Source organism: Triturus cristatus, chromosome 4_1, assembly GCF_964204655.1.
Source record: "Triturus cristatus chromosome 4_1, aTriCri1.1, whole genome shotgun sequence".
NCBI lineage: Eukaryota > Metazoa > Chordata > Amphibia > Caudata > Salamandridae > Triturus > Triturus cristatus.
Window position 1 is genome coordinate 227945111 of NC_140585.1, and position 19610 is coordinate 227964720.

General features: G+C 39.2%; 1 protein-coding gene across 3 annotated transcripts in view; it reads right to left on the minus strand.

Annotated features, from left to right (window-relative positions):
* BRAF (B-Raf proto-oncogene, serine/threonine kinase) overlaps nt 1–19610 on the minus strand; it is an 803995-nt gene that overhangs the window by 522406 nt on the left and 261979 nt on the right. For all 3 annotated transcript variants that reach the window (XM_085651927.1, XM_085651928.1, XM_085651929.1), the window contains exon 7: nt 10103–10222. In XM_085651927.1, coding sequence (XP_085508053.1) covers nt 10103–10222 — 120 coding nt within the window. The remainder of the gene's footprint in view (nt 1–10102; nt 10223–19610) is intronic.

Below are 19610 nucleotides of genomic sequence, written 5' to 3' on the forward strand. Positions count from 1 at the left end.
AGTAAAGCATATTATTAATGGTGACATTTTCACTGTATTGAAATGCCATTATGACAATATCATTCAACTGAGCAATTATCAGCCAAATACACAGGGCCAATATGTGTTCACATTGATCAGTGTATTTTTCTGCATTCCAAAATATAATAAGCTATTTCTCATTGAAAGCGAAGGTCCATGTAATGAAGAGAAAAACATTAGCAATAACATTCTTTCTTTTGCTAGGTTATTTTAACATCCCTAAGATATTGAGAATTTGCTAACCAAGGACCTTATGGCACTACTTAACAGCCTGGCATTCTAGCAAACTAAGGGACACACAAGGCAGACTATATCTTGAACCTAATACTCTATTGCAATATGCCACCATCCCACCCTTCTGTTTCATTGGTATTTGGTCAGATATAATAACATTTTCTATTGATACCTTGCTACCGATGTTAAGTTAAGAAAAGCACTAGATGGCGTAGAAGGACTCGGAAAGAATGGGGGGAGCTAAACAGATGACATAGCATGAAAGTCAATATAGATTTCCTAAATAGAAAACCTCATGTGTCTTGTACTTGTGGAACACTCTGTATGGTTCAAGGGCATCGGACTTGAATCTCACTCACAGTGCAAACAGATGTAATTGCCCAAACAAATGTCCCTTCCATGAAATATGCTTTATGAAAAGGTTAAAAAAGTAAGTAAGTAAAATGTATAAAAGCACGAGAATGCCAACGGCGTCTTGGCACTAGCATCTGAAACCATGAAAAGAAGACATAACTTGGAAAGAGAGGAGAAAAGCCATGTTTTTAGCAGAAATGGGTCAGGTTGGGTTGAGATGTTAAATAGAGAGGCATGTTATTCCAAAGCTTGCATGTAGAGAAAGAAAAGCTTCAGCCTCCCCATCTTGTTTTGATGATTCTCAGAATGGCCAATAATTTTGCTGAACTAGACCTGCGATGACAACTGGGAACATGCCAGAAGAAGATTTCTTGAAAATAGAGAGGACCAGTCTTATGAAGCGCCTTGTGAACCAGACTCAAAGCCTGAAATTTGACCCTCTCTCAAACAGGCATCCATGAAGGATAAAAATGCTCTGTGAAACAGGACTGAATATAGGTATTTTCAAAAGCGGACGAGCAGCTGCATTTTGCAGAGACTGGAACTTCAACTGCAAACATTTCTGAATATCCAGGTATAACGCATTGCAATAATCGATTTAAGAAAGGACAAGAGTCACACTGACCAGTTTCTACAGTTCTAGAGGAATATAAGGGAAGTCTTTTTTTTTAAGATCCTGAGCAGATGGAAACAAGAGGAGGTGAGCTGATTGATTTGCTCATAAAAACAGCTGCCTATCACATATCAGCCCTACGTTCTTGACTTTCTGAGCAGGTGTTGGAAGAGGGCCACCAAGAAGAATTCCAGAAAGTAGTGTTATTTCCAAACAGTCGCACCTCCGTCTTCTCGGAGTTCAATTTAAGACAGTTTTCCTGCATCTAAGTTACAATATGAGCCACACTGCTTTTAAACTTATTGCCAACCAAAGTCGACATCAGATGAGATTGACACAACTATTTAGATGTCGTTGGTGTAGGAGACAGCAGAAAAACCATGGGACTGAATACGTTTAGCCAGATGGGTAACATTGATGTTGAAAAGCATGGGGTTAAAAAAGTCCGGCTTATTTTGATTTACATAAGCCCTTTTAGAAGTCTAAAATTCTTTCCAACTCATAAAAGGACTTGTCGGAAGTAGGAGGGAGGTGTGAAAGGGCAACTCCCCACCTATTTAGGATTTTGAAAGGAGTGTATCAATGGTTTGTAACCAAAACTGTGGTTGCACACTACTGATGAGTTACTGACCCACAAGCACAAGTGGTAACTGATTTGACAAACTGTAACATTCCCCTTTGTGATTCTTGTCAGAAGTCTTGGGTGGGTAAGCAGGAAGTGGTCCAGAGTACCTGTGGCATTGGCCAGGGAGCAGTGCCTGCTTCCAACACCGGACGTCTTCCCGAACAGAAAAATGTTTTTGTTTTTTGTTAAAAGAAGCCTGTGTGCCTTTTAAGGGCACAGACTGATTTAAAAAAAACAAATGTCTTCTGTTTCAGAAAGCAAATGCAGGGACGGAGGTCTGATATCTCTACACTAGCAGCTTTTCTCACAATGCAACCTCCCTAATTAATATTTATTACAAGGGCTTTTTGTGACCCTTTAAAACTAAATAAGTTCTGGTGTGACCTTGTAGTACACAGGTTGCATCAGAGCTGCATTCTTATTCGCAGAACTTGTATTGCATGCTCATCTGGAAGGATGTTGACATCCTGGTGAAGCATGACTGATGCAAATTAAAATATTTAATTGGTGGAGTGTTGACTGAGAAAACAAAACCTCAAAGCATATCCATTTTGCACAATATTCAGCACCTATCTATTGCTGGCTATTTTTTGACACTCTTGACAATGGTTTGAGAAGCTTTCCTGTCTTAGAGAAGGCCTTCTGTTAATGTTTTAGGCTGACTCAACTGCCTTAGATGTTGATGCTGGAACTGCTGGGCCTCTGAGTGGTTTCAACTCTGTGTTGAGGAGGAAGACATTCAAAGGATCAATAATGAGGCTTTCTGTATTATTTTCTCTTTTACAGGCCCACAGCCTTAAACGTTTTCAATTCTGTTTTAATTTGCTTCATTTCCTAATCGGCAAGCACACCAAATAAGGAGGATCTGGAGAAAGTAAGGTTCAAGATCCTTTGCTGGGCCTCTGATTTAAGACTAGTAGATCAAGCCAGCAATTGCACCACACAGCAAGACCATTTCGATAACCATAGGCAATAAGATCTGACAAATCAGGAGCAGGACTCATTACATAGTTCAACACCATAATTCCCTCATTTAGAAACTCTTGAAAGTCCTTCATGTCTCCATGGACATATGCTTCAGAGAAGCACTGTAACGATAATGACATTTTGTATTTACCAACCCTGCCTACAAGGGCAACATTTCTAGCATCCTTTGGCTCTGTCGTTGAGGTCACACATGTTTTCCCCCTCACTGAATATATTTTTTACTTTCTTTCTCCAGAGATACTGTTGAGGTAGGATCTGCGGCATGGTGTTTCTTTGACCATGGCAGTCTTGGGAGATATGACCAGAGAAGCAGCAGTCTTATTCAGGTGGTTTGTACTACCTATACAAACTAGGCTGTGCAGACTTAGTAGAAGCAGGAGTCACAACAAATTCCATCAGTGGTTCCAAGAAAACCAAGAACAAAGGTCTCAAGGTACACCAGTGATGTACAGTTTAAAAAATCACAGACGTTGAAGGCATAGGTGTTTGGACTAAGGTGGCATGGTGAGCAAAATAAAGATGGATTTAACCCAGATCTCTTGACTGGGGGTGAATGTTTGATTTGCTCTGCATTCCATCCATCATCTGTGTGACTTTTGCCTTCTTTCCCTAAGTGCGTCGGGTATGTCCAGACTTCGGTCCCAGGCTCACTGTGCCACTGGATTCAAGCTAGCCTGGCTGATAAGGGGTGATGCCCCAAAACTGGTCCCTGGATGTTCGTTTCCGGTCGAGGAAAGAACATGCCTTGGCAGTTTGGGGCCTACAAATCCCATGAGGAACAGGGTCAAGACTGATTTGCATTTGGCTGAGTCTAAACTGGGGTGGCATGGCCAGCAAAAGAACAATAGATTTAACCCAGATCTCTTGACTGGGGGTGAATGTTTTATTTGCTCTGCATTCCGTCCATCATCTGTGTGTCTTTTGGAATATTAAGTAGGGCAGTTCATATGACCAGAACCAAATGCATTTATGTGGTCGATTGGAGAAATTCTTCAAACTCCTCACCCCTTCCTGAAGCAGGCTCTATACGTCTCTCATGGTCCCCTTGCAGGACATGAATATAGATTATGTTGTGGTCTTTCAATGGGCTCCTGGACATCTTCCTGCAGCAGTCAGGAACTCAAACAATACAGACTGCATGAGTGGTAATCTGAGTCTTCGTTTTTTACTCAAAAGCACTTAAAAAAAACTGCTTGCAGTTGGTGAAGGAAAACTATTTTCTGTCAGAAAACAATAAACAAAAATCCTAGTTTAGCCAACTGAATAGAAAAAGCTTAGTTTTGGAGAGGGTTTCCAAAGAAACAAGCCAAAAACGCCAAACTCATTGTTTAAGGATCCCCTTTGCCAGGAACTGAAAAAATTAAACAGAGCAACACCCACTGACGGGCAAGATGGGGTATACTGGTGTAGTGGGATTCCCTAAAGTAGCAGTATCATTTTTCAGAATCTCTGGATTACAGTCTAAATTACCATGCTTTTCTTTAAAAAAGAATTATTGAAAGAATTTTTCTCGTCACTTTTCTAATTTAATGACTTTAAAAAAAACGAAATAGGCAATATAGTCTAGTTTGTTTTCTTGATTACAAAACTTACTATGTTGTGACAAATGCTCCAGTATCCCGTGCCAGGGTGAGATAACTAAGTGCTTATGACTATCAATGTACATATTATAATACACAAAGAAAACTATGAGTCTACTAATATATAAGACCTAAACACTATTACAAAAGGGATGCTTAGTCGAGTCAAACTGCTAGTGTGTATGTGTCAGTATATGTATATATGAATGTATGCATATACAGAACAAAAGATTCCCATCATCCACATAAAGTGGCTCGCCTCATCATCTGGGAACCCGGAACCTGACAGAGAACCGTCTTCTACTTGAATATTGTAGAAATTGGTCCAATGTGCGTCCCAGATGCGTATAACAATATGTTGTTTTTATTATGATGAAGGAGACATACTCAAGTAGTAGTTCAGTAATCAACTAAAATTGTTCTCCACGGATCCACCTGGACCAATAACAGGGTTCAGGTTGTATCGCAACTGTTTTCTTTGTTCCTTTTGGCACTATATCACTTTTGCAGTAGCTTTGTTTCGGTCCTGACGAAAGCTTGGATAGAAATATCCGATGGCTGAAACATGTAGACCATCTCTCATGACAGTTATTTGTTTAAACTGTTACAGCACTGTTTTTTATTTTTTGTCATCAAGGCAGCGCTTGAATAAATTATTTTTGTGCCTTGATAGTCAATTTTAAAACAGCACTTTTTCATGTATGTCTCCTTCATCATAATAAAAACAACATATTGTTATATGCATCTAACACACTAGCAGTTTGACTCGACTAAGCATCCCTTTTGTAATAGTGTTTAGGTCTTATATATTAGTAGACTCAGTTTTCTTTGTGTATTATAATATTGTGACTTGGGGATTATGAAACTATTTGAGTCTTTAAATTAGATCCCTCTGACCCTCACTCTTTTTTGAGATACTTTATTATCGTTTATCAATGTACGTACCCTAAAGCTGATTTATCTTTGTAATATATTAACCTTAATGTTCTCAATTACAGCTTCTAAAGATTTCTTATGGGTCATCTTCCAACTCAACTGTTTCAAATATTATCACTCAAAATCAAGAAAAAAAAGTAAAATCGAAAGGCATAACCATTGTGTAATTCTGGGCACATGGCACCTCCCTGGGTCTAAAATTGTAATATATGTAAAGAGTTGATATATACCAAGTAAAAAAACAGCTGTCCAAAGAACTGTTCCACTATTAAGTATGCCGCTATACTTAGATTTTTCCATCAGCTATATATCGTGCAGACGAAAGTCACCTTAATTATTAGCCATACTAACAAATCTGGCCCAATGTTTTTGACGTGATATAAACCTGATAAAAATTATATTTTACATTGTCAGTTAAGATGTTCCTGGCGAATCGCTAAAATTCACTGCAGGAGCGTCAGTATATTTTCCCTTTCCCTTTTTTGTTGACACCGTCTTTAACCATCATTTCTCCCTCTTTACTCTCCCAAACTTCCTCACTCCTCAACTTCTTACTGTTCAGCCTAGTTAAAACAATCTTTTATTTTTTCCTCTATTTTTCATTGTTCGACGGGATCTTTAGCCGGTTCGCACCATTTACATTTGGATCATACCTCTGTACTTTGTTTTCCCTGCGGCCACACTTCTCTCATCGCTGTCCTTCTTGCCATGGTCTTAGTAGAAATGGAAAAGGGACTACAGATACTTGTTTCATAAATTAACCTTTAATTCCCTACTACTTAAGAATGTGAAAGGATTTCATTTTCTTCAAACCAAGGATTTTATACCAGATTCCATTTTGTATCATTTCATCACCAAACAGAAATTCATCAGCATGTTTCACCTACTTGCTATTAATCACGTTTCTTTAAGTTTTTACTCAGGCTGAGGTAGTACAATTCTCATCCTTGCTCACCATCACATCCTGGCTTCTCTATCTGACATTAGCAAGACTTCAAATGCCATATTTTTCTACGTGCAGCATCATCATGTTCGAGCTGCCCTTGATATAATATAAATATTTACTATAAAGAGTTCTCCTACTTCTTAGAATTGTACTGAATGGGAAAAAAAGACTTGTTTTTAATAGTTCACTTTTCAAATGTCTCTATCATTTGTGGAAGAAAAAAAGTTACCTGTGATGCCAGTTCACCAGTATTAGTATCTTTAATAGATTCACATGTTTGAATTATTACTGTTGTTGAGCTGAGAGTAACATAGGAACATCATAATACGGGTCCCACTTTAAACAATGGCTATAGGTTCTTGAGAGGCCTAACCACGTTATCTGAAAAGAACCAAACTTCAGACAGTCAGCACCAATCACACTTAAGACCTCACTCTGAGAGGCCATCACCCTTCACATTTCAAAGCACTTGTGTGCAGGACTAATAATCTTATGTGAGCCTCTTCAAGGAAGGACGATGGGTCACATGTGAATATACGAAAGATACCAATACTGAAAAACTAAGATTACAGGTACGTACATTTTTTCTTTTCTTCTCCAAGATTCATCTTTCAAACATTCACACGCTTGAAGAGGCGTAACAAGCAGTCCATAATATTTAGAATAAAGTAATACAGTGGACAGAGGGAAATTAAAGAATGGCCCACCTCAATGCAAAATATGACATAACACTGTGCATAGAGGAGTGTGCATTCTTCCATGTTGCCACTTTGCATGACTGTTAATAGAACTACCGCAAACAGAGCATTAAATGCCGCAACACATCTAGTAGAATGAACCATTACGCTGCTCTGCAGTGGTCTGCCCACTTTTGCATAACAAAATGAAATAGCAGCTGCAACCTATTGGGCTATACCCTGCTTAGACATGGCTTCTCCCTTGCATGAATTCCCAAAGGCAACTAAAAGCTTATCTAACTTCTAAAACGTGTAGTCCTGTCCAAGTAGAATTCCTTTATCTAGAGAATGTAAGGTTCTTTCCAAACTGTGTCCAGATTTAGAAACAAAGGTATCTATTAGGATGGCAGGCGGACGACCCTAGCGGCGCCCAGTGGTGCGGTGGTCCCGCACTGGCAATTAGGATGCCACTGCCACAGTGGCGGTGGCATCCACCATCCACAACATTGTGGCAGCTGGTGCTCACAGCACCGCCCGCCACAATGCTGTGGATGCACCTTGTGCATTTGCATGCACAACTTGGCAGGCACCGCGCGGTGCCTGCCATGTTGTGCATGCAAATGCAGGGGGGGTACCATAGGTACCCCCAATGTGCATCCCCAACACCCTGGAGGCCCATAACAGGCCCCCACATTCAGGAACCGCATGCCTTTCCATGGCGGCAACGCCGCCATGGAAAGGCACTACTCCGCCTGTTTTATAATATGGATGGCGATGTCTTGCAGACACCGCCACCATATCCAGCCCCTTTTCCGCCCGGTCGAATCGTCGACGGGCCGAAAGCCGACGGACGGTCTTTCCGTCCGCCGGGGTCCCCCCGCCATCGTAATGTGGCGGGGTGAAATGGGAGGCGGGCGGCAGGTAATGGCAGGCGGATCGCCACCGTCATATGGGCGGTGGCAACCCGCCCACTATTATAATAGACCCCAAAGTCTTTAGTATAACTGGCTCATACAACCGAAAGTCTAAAGACAGTTTAGGTATAGAATTTGGGTGAGTTCTCGACATCAATCTGTCACTGCAAAATCGGAGAACAAGTTATTTCACTGTGAAGGCCTGTATTTGTCTGACCCTCTATGCTGATATCAATACAAGTAAGGCCAACTTCCATAAGAGGAACTTTATACCTCCTCTATAAATTGGTTGAAACGGTGCTCGCTAAAGTTGCAACAGGAGTTTGTTGAGTTGCCAAAGCACCATAGGCCGCCTTCTCAGAGGTAAAGACCTGAAAAGTGCTTTTATTAATTCCTTAATTACTCTATTAGTACATAGAGAATGTTTGTTGTGTTCCTTTCTGAAATAGGAAATAGCTGCTGCATGAACATGTGCCAGTCCTAATTAAATGAGACTGAGCAAATAGGGAAGACTTTGATGTAGCATTGCAGACATAGGTTGTAGACCCTATTTTTTCCATTTAGTACAGTAGGTTTTGCTTGTAGAAAGAGCTATATCGCCTTTTTCAAAATTTGTTTGCAGTCATCTAGTAAGTTTAGATTGGAAGATTAATTGTTCTAACGAGGCAAGTGTGCAACTTCAGAGATGCTAGGTTTGTATGCTGGATTTGAAAGTTGGCTCGACCCAGGTAGCATGCACCTACTTGCATAGTACTGCCATTTGCAATTTAAGTTCATTAAGAAAAGTTTGATGTTTAGTTTGCCCTAAATTCTGAACATCTTAACGACCTGGGATTGATGTAGTTCCTATTCGTGACGTAGCTATACTCTGTGACTCAGGACATCTGTCTACTCTTTGCCCTGGCTTAGAAGATGTTGTGCTGTTAAAGATATCTTGTGTTGAACTGCCAATTTACTTTTGGTCTGAGCTTTCTTCAGCATGTTTTTATGATCCCCTCGCTTGCTTATGTAAAACATAGCAGTGGTATTGTTGGTACCTACCAACATGAAGATTTTGATTGAGAATGTGGCTTCTTTGGAGAGGATGGCTTTAGTAGAAGCTTCAGCTTTTTCAGTGAGTGAGTACCTCAGGAGATTTTCTGCATGGTTTAGATTTTTTTAACTGCCTTTTTTTAAGGTACACGGTCCTTCTTACCTGAAGTCATATGGATTTTGTTTTTGTAGTCCTTGAAGAAGAATCTGAGTCTTTGTCGTAGGCAGCTGCTATTTTCCATTTTTTAAGCCAAAGATGAAGTCTTGCCTCTCTATTTTTTAATGTTTTTGAGGAAATGTTGCTGCATATCTTGCACATTATGATAGGGCTAGAGGTAATAAATACAGTTATTAAGTGGGTCATCAGAATAGAACATCTTTTACTACAAGAGCCACAAGGTTTAAAAATGCTCTTTTAGCAGTATCTGACATCCCATCCTGCAGTAGGTTTAAGAACAAAGGCTTAAGGTTTTGTAAAAAAATGTCAAAGGATAACCTGTTCTGAGCAGAGATCAAAGGGATTCCCTTCACACATGATGTGAGGTAGAAATATGAAGGATGGTGACCCCTTCAGGTTGTGGTCTTCTGTCTGATTGTTCCTTCAAATGATGTAACTCCAGGCTATGCTTAATATGGGACTGCTTTTGGGATGCAACAGTGGGACTTTCAGCTCCATAATGAAGATGATTCAAGCATGTTATTCTTTGAAAAATACAATACCAGAGAACATGGAAGGCTTTCTAGACTTCTAAAATTAAGACTCAAATAATCCTTTAAGCCGGTGCTTCTCCTCTACAATTAAGAATAACATCAGTTCAGGCTTTGAGTGGATTTTGACTCCCCATAATAGTTTCTAGCCTGTGGCCATATGCTTTGACTTTTACTTAAGATGACAGAAGGTAAGATTTTAGGTATGCAACATGTGTAGTTGTTTTATATGGTCTGAATCATTCCTTATCCTAAAAATTACTAATTAGTACCAATTGCAGAAAGATCCAGTTTTGTCTCTGGCTCTTTTTGAATGAGCATGAAAACAAATTTGTTTTTATTTAAAAAAAAGAATGCATATGAATAACATTGAATCTAAAAGCTGCTAACATGCACCTGTGGCACATAAATAGAGAACTGAAAAAAGAGGTACTGAACAAATTTGCTTAGAACGTAATTAGTAAGACTATCTTACGCAATAGAATCAGCAGGAGGCTCGGGGACACTCAATCCAGTGACTGAACTGGTCTCTCCTAGGGAAGAATCCTCCTGAGATATTGGATGGTGTTCAAAGAACTTGGAGACAAACAACAAACTATAAAGCAAAAATAAAAATTAAAAATAAAACAAATATAACGTGTGCAAAATCCAGATGCGTCATGATGCAGTTTACTGATATTTGCGAAATGCTAAACATTATCTGTAAGCTTCGTTAAACAAACATGTAAATTAGCTGGAGGAAAAAAACAGGCACGGATTAAAAATTATGTCATCAAAAGTTAGATGTGCCTGTCTATTTGAATGACTTCTTTACCTTACAAATCTAGTACTAACAAGGAAACATTGCTTACCTGTAATTCTAGGTCTCTTTTAGGGGATCCTCATCGATAATCATAAGCATTAAATAGAATGGCAAGCCCAACTCCCAAAGAGCGGACAAGAATCCGAGACAATCCTAAAATTACCCAAAAATATTTCCCCAATAATGCCTGCCATACTCGAGCCTTTTCCCTGGAGTCTGAATCTAGACAATAACGCTTAGTAAAAGTATAGATAGACCTCCAGGTTGCAGCTTTGCAAATCTCTGCAATATTTCTAAGGTCTACAGTAGCTGCTTTACCTCGATTAGAATAAGCTTTTGGCCTACCAGGCAAGGGTTTCTTCGATAACTGACATGCAAAAACTATATAAGAAACTATCCATCTTGATATAGATTATTTTGAAAAAGGCAAACAAATTCTTGTGTGTCCATAATTTATGAAAAGCCTATCTGATTTTCTTATGTCTCTAGTTGTGTCTAAATAGAATTTGAGCAACACGGATACATCTAGGGAGTGGAGAGATCTCTCTGCCGGAATTGAAGGATTTGGGGAAAAACTAAAATAGGCAAAGAGATTGTTTGATTAATGTGGAAATCGGAGACAACTTCAGGGGGAAAACCAGGATGAGTTCTTATTACAACTCTGTTATTGTGAAATACTGTATATGTTTTGTCTACACAAAGGACTTGAATTTCTCTTAATCTGCGCGCTGAAGTAATCATGAAGAAAAAAGCTGCTTTCTATGTAAGGTGTTGTAAAGAAGCCTTAATAGGTTCAAAAGGAGGCCCAATTAATTTAGATAAAACAATGTTACATTCCCATGGGGAAGAAGGGGATCTAACAAGAAGGAAAACCATCTTAATACCCCTAATAAATCGTTAACTAAAGGAATTTTAAAAAATTTGGTCTGTGAAGGAGATTTACTATAGGTGGTTATGGCAGCGAGGTATTTCTTAATAGACAAGTACTGTAAATTAGACTTTGCTAGATGAATCCGGTATGGTAACTTCACTACAACATGACAAATAAGTGGATCAAAATTCTTTCGAATACACTAAATGCAAAAACCTTTCCATTTAGAAGCATAGGTATTTAATTGATGAAGGACGCTCGGACTCTCTCAAAATGTCCATACAGTCTTGTGGCAGCTTTAGATGACCATACATTAAGAATACAGGAGCCAATGAATCAATCTCAACGACGGAAGACTGGGATGGAGAATCTGACCTCCCAACTTGTAAAGGAGATCCTGCCTTCGCAGAACCTCTTGTGCGGGCGCTCAGAGAGATGAAGAAGATTTTTGAACCACCAGTATAATTCTGGTGTTGGATGTGTACATCTTGTTTAAGACTGCTGGAATAAGCAAGATCATAGGAAAAGCATAGAGCAATGTCCTTGAGAAATCGATTAAAATGGCATTCCCCTTCAACCTAAGTTGGTAAACTCTGGAGGCGTAGTCTTGGCAATTTTTGCTTTTTGCAACTGCAAACAAGTTTATTTGGGGATAGCCCCATTCCAGAAAAATTTCCTCCAGTACTTTGTTGTTTAAAACCCAGCCATTGTCTTGATTAAAACAACTGAGGGAATCTACCTCTGAATTTTAAATACCTGGAAGGTGTACTGCTATACCTGTTAGGTTCCTCCCTATGAGATGTTTCCATATGGTCTGTGATTCGAGGGACAGACATCTGGAGTATGTTCCTCCCTGTTTGTTCTGGTAATACATTATTTTAGTATTGTATGTTTGAACCAATAGGGAGTTTGTTTTTATCACAGGAAGGAAAGACTTCAGTGCTAGGTGAACTGCTCTCAGCTTTGAATATATAATAGTTGACAGCACAGGTTGCTCGTGTGCTTTTGAGTGCACTTAAGCCAGTCAAAAAAGATAAGTGAGGTGTGTGAAGGTGTGTATGTGTTAGCTGCACACTATTGAGGCCACGACAGAGGGTAATGAATTGATGATTAAAAGAGTACTAAACGAATCACTTTCCTTGACGCTCCTGTAATTTCATAACTCGTCCGTTGTAAATGCAAAGCTTAATAATCAGAGAGGTCGGAAGGCCCCATCAGTAGTAGGAAGTCGATCACCAGAGCCGGGGTTAATTCAGCCTCCAGGTGCACAAGCTTTAACCCTTCCTTTGGCCATCTTTATGATGACGTTTGGGACATTTGAAGTGAGCAGACTGACTTTGGATCAAATAACCATGCCGACAGAAAATAGTTTGTAAACCTTTAAAGCTTCGCCCTATTGATCCATGGGTAAGCTCGCAACACAGATTTCTCTTCCTTGCCATCCCTTTTCCTGGTTTTCTACCTTGTCATTTCACCATTGACATATAAAACTACGGTGGCGGAAGTATTCTTCTCTATGGTGGGTTTTCACAGATTACCGCATTCAATTCTCTAGTCATATCTTCGCCCTTCTGATCAGATACTTGAAGGGTCTCTTGTGTTTTTGAGATCACAGAAACAAGCTGTTTAGTGGTAAAAATATAAGTGGTCAGCTGTCTTTTCTACTTCTTGGTGCTATGCTGGATTTCTTGGCTCCGAGAGTGAGTTAGCCCCACAGTCTGTCCATGTCAGGTGAGTAGACAGACAGACAATATAAGAAGGCGCAGGGTGATTTATAAATATTTTAGAGGCAGTCCTGCAACTGCTAGGCAGAAGGAGCACACAATGCAGATTGTGCTACTTGCTGGCCTTAATGAGCCAGTCGTCCAGACATGGGTATACATGGTGGTGAAGGATAGAGACTTTAGACCAAAGGGAAAAACACAGATTGGTGGTGGCAACAGGTACTTGGAGTCGTAGATGCTTCCTGCGTTTGGGATATTTCAGGATGTGAAAATAACATCATGTCGTATTCTTTATGAAGCAGCAGAAATGATTCATCGGGTATTTGTCCTGACGCCTTAGATACAATATGAGTATCTTCTCCTCCTGAAGAAGAACTCTCATAAAATCCTTCGCTTTGGTGAGACTTAGGAATGGGCTTGAGGGCCTGTTTCTGCAACATGAACAGAAAATCTTCTTAATAATGGAAGGGTGCTAGTGCACATTTTGCGTGGGCAGGGTTACGATTGGATTATGGAGGAATTCCAAAGTGTCCCCTTTCCACTCCACATCTACCAAAATATTGTCTGCAGTGATTGAAGACCACTAGAGGGAAGGCAGCAATGCAAGAGAAAAAGGGAATAATCAGTAGTCAGTGCTGGTAATGAGACAGAATATTGAGCAAAAAATATCGAGTGGCAGAAATATCAAGTCACAAATATCGTGAGTGAGAAATATTGACAGCAAGAATATTCTGGTCAAGAATATTGACTGAGGGTAAGTAATATCAATTTAAAAAATATAGAAGTGTTTAATATAGTTTGTAAAAATTTAGGGCCCCATTAGGATGGCGGGCGGATTGCCCCCGCCGGGCCAGCAGGAGCCACCGCTGGCCCGGCAGGGGCCATCCACCCGTCATCCTTACCTAAAAGACCCCCAGCCATATTGGGATAGCTGGGGGGTCTGCGGCGAACGGTAAGACCGTCTGCCCCTTTTCCGCCAGTCGACTCGTCAACCGGGCGGAAACATGTATAATATGGTGAAGGTGCCTGCAAGACACCGCCATCCATATTATGATGATGGCGGCAATTGGCCTTTCCATGGCGGCGATGCCGCCATGGAAAGGCATGCGGTCTTCGGTGTTGGGGGCCCGTTGCGGGCCCCCGGGGTGTTGGGGGGGTGCACTTGGGGGGTACCCATGGTACCACGAGACATTTGCATGCACAAGGTGGCAGGCACAGCGCGGCGCCTGTCATGTTGTGCATGGAAATGCACAACATGCACTTTTTACATTGCGGCGGGTGCTGCTCACAGCACCGCCCGCCGCAATGTAAAATATGCGGGATGCGCCCGCCAGTGTGACGGCCGCATCATAATAGGCACAGCGGGACCGCCACACCCCTGGCTGGCGGCCCTGCATACCGTTACGGTGGCGGGTGGACTTTGTCCGCCCCCCCATCGTAATGGTACCCATGGTTGTTAAATATATCGATTTTTTTATTAACGTTTTGGTACATCTTTTAAATGTATGTGATATATTTTTTTGTATGAGAATTGTTGCTGTTTTTCTTTATTTGAATTCTGCGTTTTTTATATCTGTAGCGGGTTGTGGATTTATAGGGGAATAGGGTGAAAAGTAATTTAATTATATTAAATTAATGATAATTTTTTACTTATTAATATTTAATTGATTGAGATGTTATAGTGTTTAATGTGTAAATGTATTTATTAATAATGAATAATCGCTTATATTTTGTAATATGTGTGATTGTTTTATTATTAATTTTTTTTACATTTGAATTTTGCATGTTTTAGTTCCATAGTGGGTTGTGGGTTGATAGGCGAATAGGGTGGGAAGTAATTTTTTTTTTAATATAAATTAATGATTATTTTTTATTTATTAATATTTATTTAATTGAGATGTTATAGTGTTAAATGTGTAAATCAATGTACTACTAATTAATAATTGGTTGTTAATTAATTGGTAATTAATTATGGTAATTGTGTAATTAATTTTAGCTGTGTGTTTTAGGGTTTATAGGGGTAAAGGGTGGCAAGTTTTTTTAAATTAATATTATTTGTTGATTATCATTAATTAATGTAATTACAAATTAATGATAGTAATTGTGTAATTAATTTTAGGTGTGTGCTGTGGGGCTTATAAGGAATTATGGTAATTGCGCAATTAATTTTAGGTGTGTGTTGTGGTGTTTATAGGGGTAAAGGGTGGGAAGTAATTTGTGTTTAATTAATATAAAGTTGTTAATGTTAATTGTTGTACATTTATTTTGGGTAATTGTTTATTTCTTGGTGTGTTCTTTTTACTTTTAAAGGGGTAAAGGGTGGGTATTAAATACATTTTATGTACTTTATAATTAGTTGTTTAATAGTTTGTAATTTTAAAATGTGTTTTAATTGTGTAATTTATTATCTTACAGTTTAATTTAGGTGTGTGTTATGAGAATGATAGGGTTAAAGTGTAGGTAGTTACGTTTTATTATTTGTTTTATTAATTTCTTTTAATTCATAATTAATTATGTCAAATGTGGAAGTATATTATTTTCAAAATTTAGATTATTGTTGAGATTTATGTGGATTTATAGGGTAGGAAATTAATACATATTTTCTAGTTTAAATATTTATTTTTTTAAGTTTATTTTTTTATTTTATTTTATAGAATCTTTGTAGGTATTTGTCATATGCAATTAATATTAGAATATGCTTTATTTTTAAATATTAAACATATTGGTATTTAAATTTTTAACATATTTCTAAATGTATTCATGAATTTTTATCATATGTAATTTTCTATTTTTTTTTAACTAACTGGAGTATGAATAGTAATTTTTATCTGTTCGCTATCCAACACTTTCCCTACTTTTGCACCTATTGGAGTGGGAATAGTAATTTTTACACCTTCGCTATCCAACACTTTTCCTACTGTTGCACTCATTGGAGTGGGAATAGTAATTTTTACCATTCCACTATCCAACACTTTCGCTACTGTTGCAGCCACTGGAGTTGGAATAGTACATTTAATCCCTCCGCTATCCAAAACGTACCCTACTGTTGCACTCACTGGAGTGGGAATAGTCATTTTTACCCCTTCACTATCCAACATTTTTCCTATTGTTGTACTCATTCGAGTTGGAATAGTAATTTTTACCCCTCCGCTATCCAACACTTTCCCTTCCGTTGCCCTCACTGGAGTGGGAATAGTAATATTTACCTCTCTGCTATCCAATAATTTCCCTACTGTTGCACTCACTAGAGTGGGAATAGTAAATTTCACTCCTCCGCTATCCAACACTTAAGCTACTGTTGCATTCACTGGAGTAGGAATAGTAATTTTTACCCCTTCACTATCCAATACTTTCCCAAATGTTGCACTGACTGGAGTTGGAATAGTAAATTTAATCCCTCCACTATCCAACATTTGCCTTACTGTTGCACTCATTTGAGTTGGAATAGTATTTTTTACCCTTTTGCTATCCAACACTTTGCCTACTGTTGTAGTTATTGGAGTGGGTATAATAGCTTATATAACTTTAAAGTTTTAAAATTGATTATAAACAATATATTAATTGTTTAAAGTAAATATATACATATATATATATATTCCCAAAATTCTCAAATAAATGCACACTCAGAGTCTCAGGTATGCCAGGCAGGTTGCCGTTTATTGCTGGTTCCTGCCACACGTGCATGGGCGATGTTCCCCTACCGAGCGACAACACCGGGCTGAGCTTACCTCTGAATATGAGACTTCTCCAGCAATCCTTCAAAGTATTTCTCTTCCCAATCCGGAGATCACGGCTGGCTCACGGTCCCTCAGTCTGTATTGATTCCTTGAAAGCGGGTCATTCCGAGACCGAGCCCATTGGCGTTATGCACCAACAGACAATGGGCTCGGTCTCGGAATGACCCGCTTTCAAGGAATCAACATATATACATATATATATATATCTTAGACTCCGTATTAAGACAGCAGGTTAGTCGCCTTTGCCTCCAGCACAACGGACACGGACCAATTAGTAGTGAAAAGAGTTTATTTGTTCCTAGTACGTCCCCATAACGTTTCGGCTCGTCTGAGCCTTGTTAACATGACCAAATATATATGTATAAGTTTTTATGTTTTTGTGTTTATCCTTTTTTAAATTAAGTTCATTTGTTATATTTAGTTAACATTTATATTTAATGTAATTTATTTTGTTAAAATTAATGTTAATATTCAATATGATTAATATATACAACGATATTTTTTAGTCAATGTTTTGGTACCTACCTGTTTAAGTATTGCAGTCGGTATTTTTGTCATCTATATATTTTTTTCCAATATTTTTTACATCGATATTTATGTCCTCGATGCGGTGTCAGTGAACCGTCAGTGCCACCTTAGAGTCACAGTCTCTTTATTCTTTGGTGGTGGATGACTAGTTTGTCGTGCCTTTGAGGTTTCTCTAACCAGTTTCATTGGTTAGTGTGTTCCTTTATAGTAGGAGCCCCATGGGTGGTATGCACTGCTAAATGGTGGTATCCTTGGGCTCTTGAGCTGTAAAAGGAAATCTGTCTATCGGCCTAAAGAGAATGATCTCTAGGTGTCGACATGATGGCCAAATAATGATTTGTCATAGAATGTCATATCTGAAATACAAGATTGACTTCTGGCCAAAAAGTCATACTCATTAGCAGTCCTTGACATGTTGCTACTGCTGTCCCACCTAGTTGACTAAATTCAATATTACAAATATCCATAGCTCAATCAATGAGGACTGCAGTGCTGATGCTCTGTCACTTTCATTTCATCATTCCACATTTGACGATCACAGCGGCCCAAGATCGCCATTACATTAAATGCCCTGAATAACGTCGCTGCCCGTGATGAGACTCGCTTGCCTAAGGAATCCAGACTTCTTCCTTCACACTCCAAAGACAAATTACATGGAGATGACGGATTACATTGTTGTATTACTCTGACTGCTTTGGGATGGCCTGTTAGGCATGCTGGTCCAGTGCTCTCTGCATCTTTTCCAGGCTTAGATTTGTCACTGAACTTTTCTGGATTTTACATTAGCTTTTTCCACTTCTTCCAGACATGATACAATATGGGTATGGCTTTTGAAGTTTCTATGAAATGTTTTTAAATTCGTAAAAAGAACAATCAGTTTGCTGCACTTGAACTGGGAGAAGAAATCTCTTGTATGGTATGCAAGAGATGTCATTCAGCAAGAATCATTCAAGGATTATACCAAAGCATTTAGAGAAGTCCAGAGTAATGTAAATCTGTTCAATAAAGTAGTGAAGTGAGGTTATGGTTGAACTTCGTGTGATTTAAATCTTCCACAATAGAATACACGAAGAGCGGATGGGTCACAGTATGTTGCCTCACTGTAACTGACTTCTCCGAGTGCTTAGGTATTGTCCTTGAATAATTGTATGCCTTTTCTGGCTTTTGCAACCCAGGTGGCAGGGTGCTAATACCAAGGGAGCACGAAACTTCACTTTGCAGTTGGATTCTCACATTTAATTGCCCTAAACCGCTTCGAGTGTGCAGACATTTTGGCATAGCCACCTCTAGTTCGTATTCAGCAGGAAATCCACTGGTGGTAGATCTACTTCACCTGAAGGACCTGCCACATAATCATCCCATTGTTAACAGACCTTGTAAAGGGCCTATCTTTATTCACTGTCATCCTCTTCCATGGAGCCTGCTTCTACCTTAATTGGTGGTGGTAGCGAAGGAAGAGGTTGCGGTGTTGGAGTTTGCAGAATTGGTTGCTCTGGCGGCAGCTGCTGCAGTTACGGAGGCTGCAGTATTTACAGTGACAGCGCTGGATGAGATGGTTACAGAGAGCAAAGTAGAGAACGTGTGCAATCAATAATATGTAATATCATCTATCCAGTAAACAAAAGGCAAACACCAGGGGATAAGCCAAACCTACATAAACCAATGAAGTAGACTACCAGCTACTGTCTGCGAAAGAACCAGATGCAATTTTGCCTATTGATGTATGCCTATAAATGAAGCATCTGGTTCTCACATTTTTCATAGGTTCACCCTTTGAACCTTTAAGGTTTCTAGTATTTAATACTATATTTTTAGTGGCAATTACTTCTGCTATGAGTATGAGTCATTTGCAGGCTCTTAGTTCCAAGCCTCCTTTTTACGTCTTTCCTTGCGGATAAGATGGTTCTTAGGACCAGAGCTGCATTCCTGCCTAAGGTGGTTCTCCTTTAGACAGACAGACACACAGACAGACAGACAGAAGTGGCATTCAAAAGATACTCCACATAGAGTACGGAACGTACCAAGAAGGTATCAACCCTTGAGCTTAAGCTCTTCTGCAGAAAAAAGGCCAACTGTAAGACCTGTATATTAGGTATCAGACAAAAAAATAAAATAAACAGCCGAAAACTGTCATTGACAAAGTTGAAGGAGAAAGGCACAATGTCTGTGCCAAGTAGTAAATAGTAACTTCACTGAAAAGAGTTCCGCAGAATAATGCACTACTATAATCGTAACTGCCCGGAAGTGAGGGTTCGGGTAAAAACGTGTAAAGAACCACAAGGTTAGCTAAACAACTATAAAGACCTGCAGTAAGCAGAAAC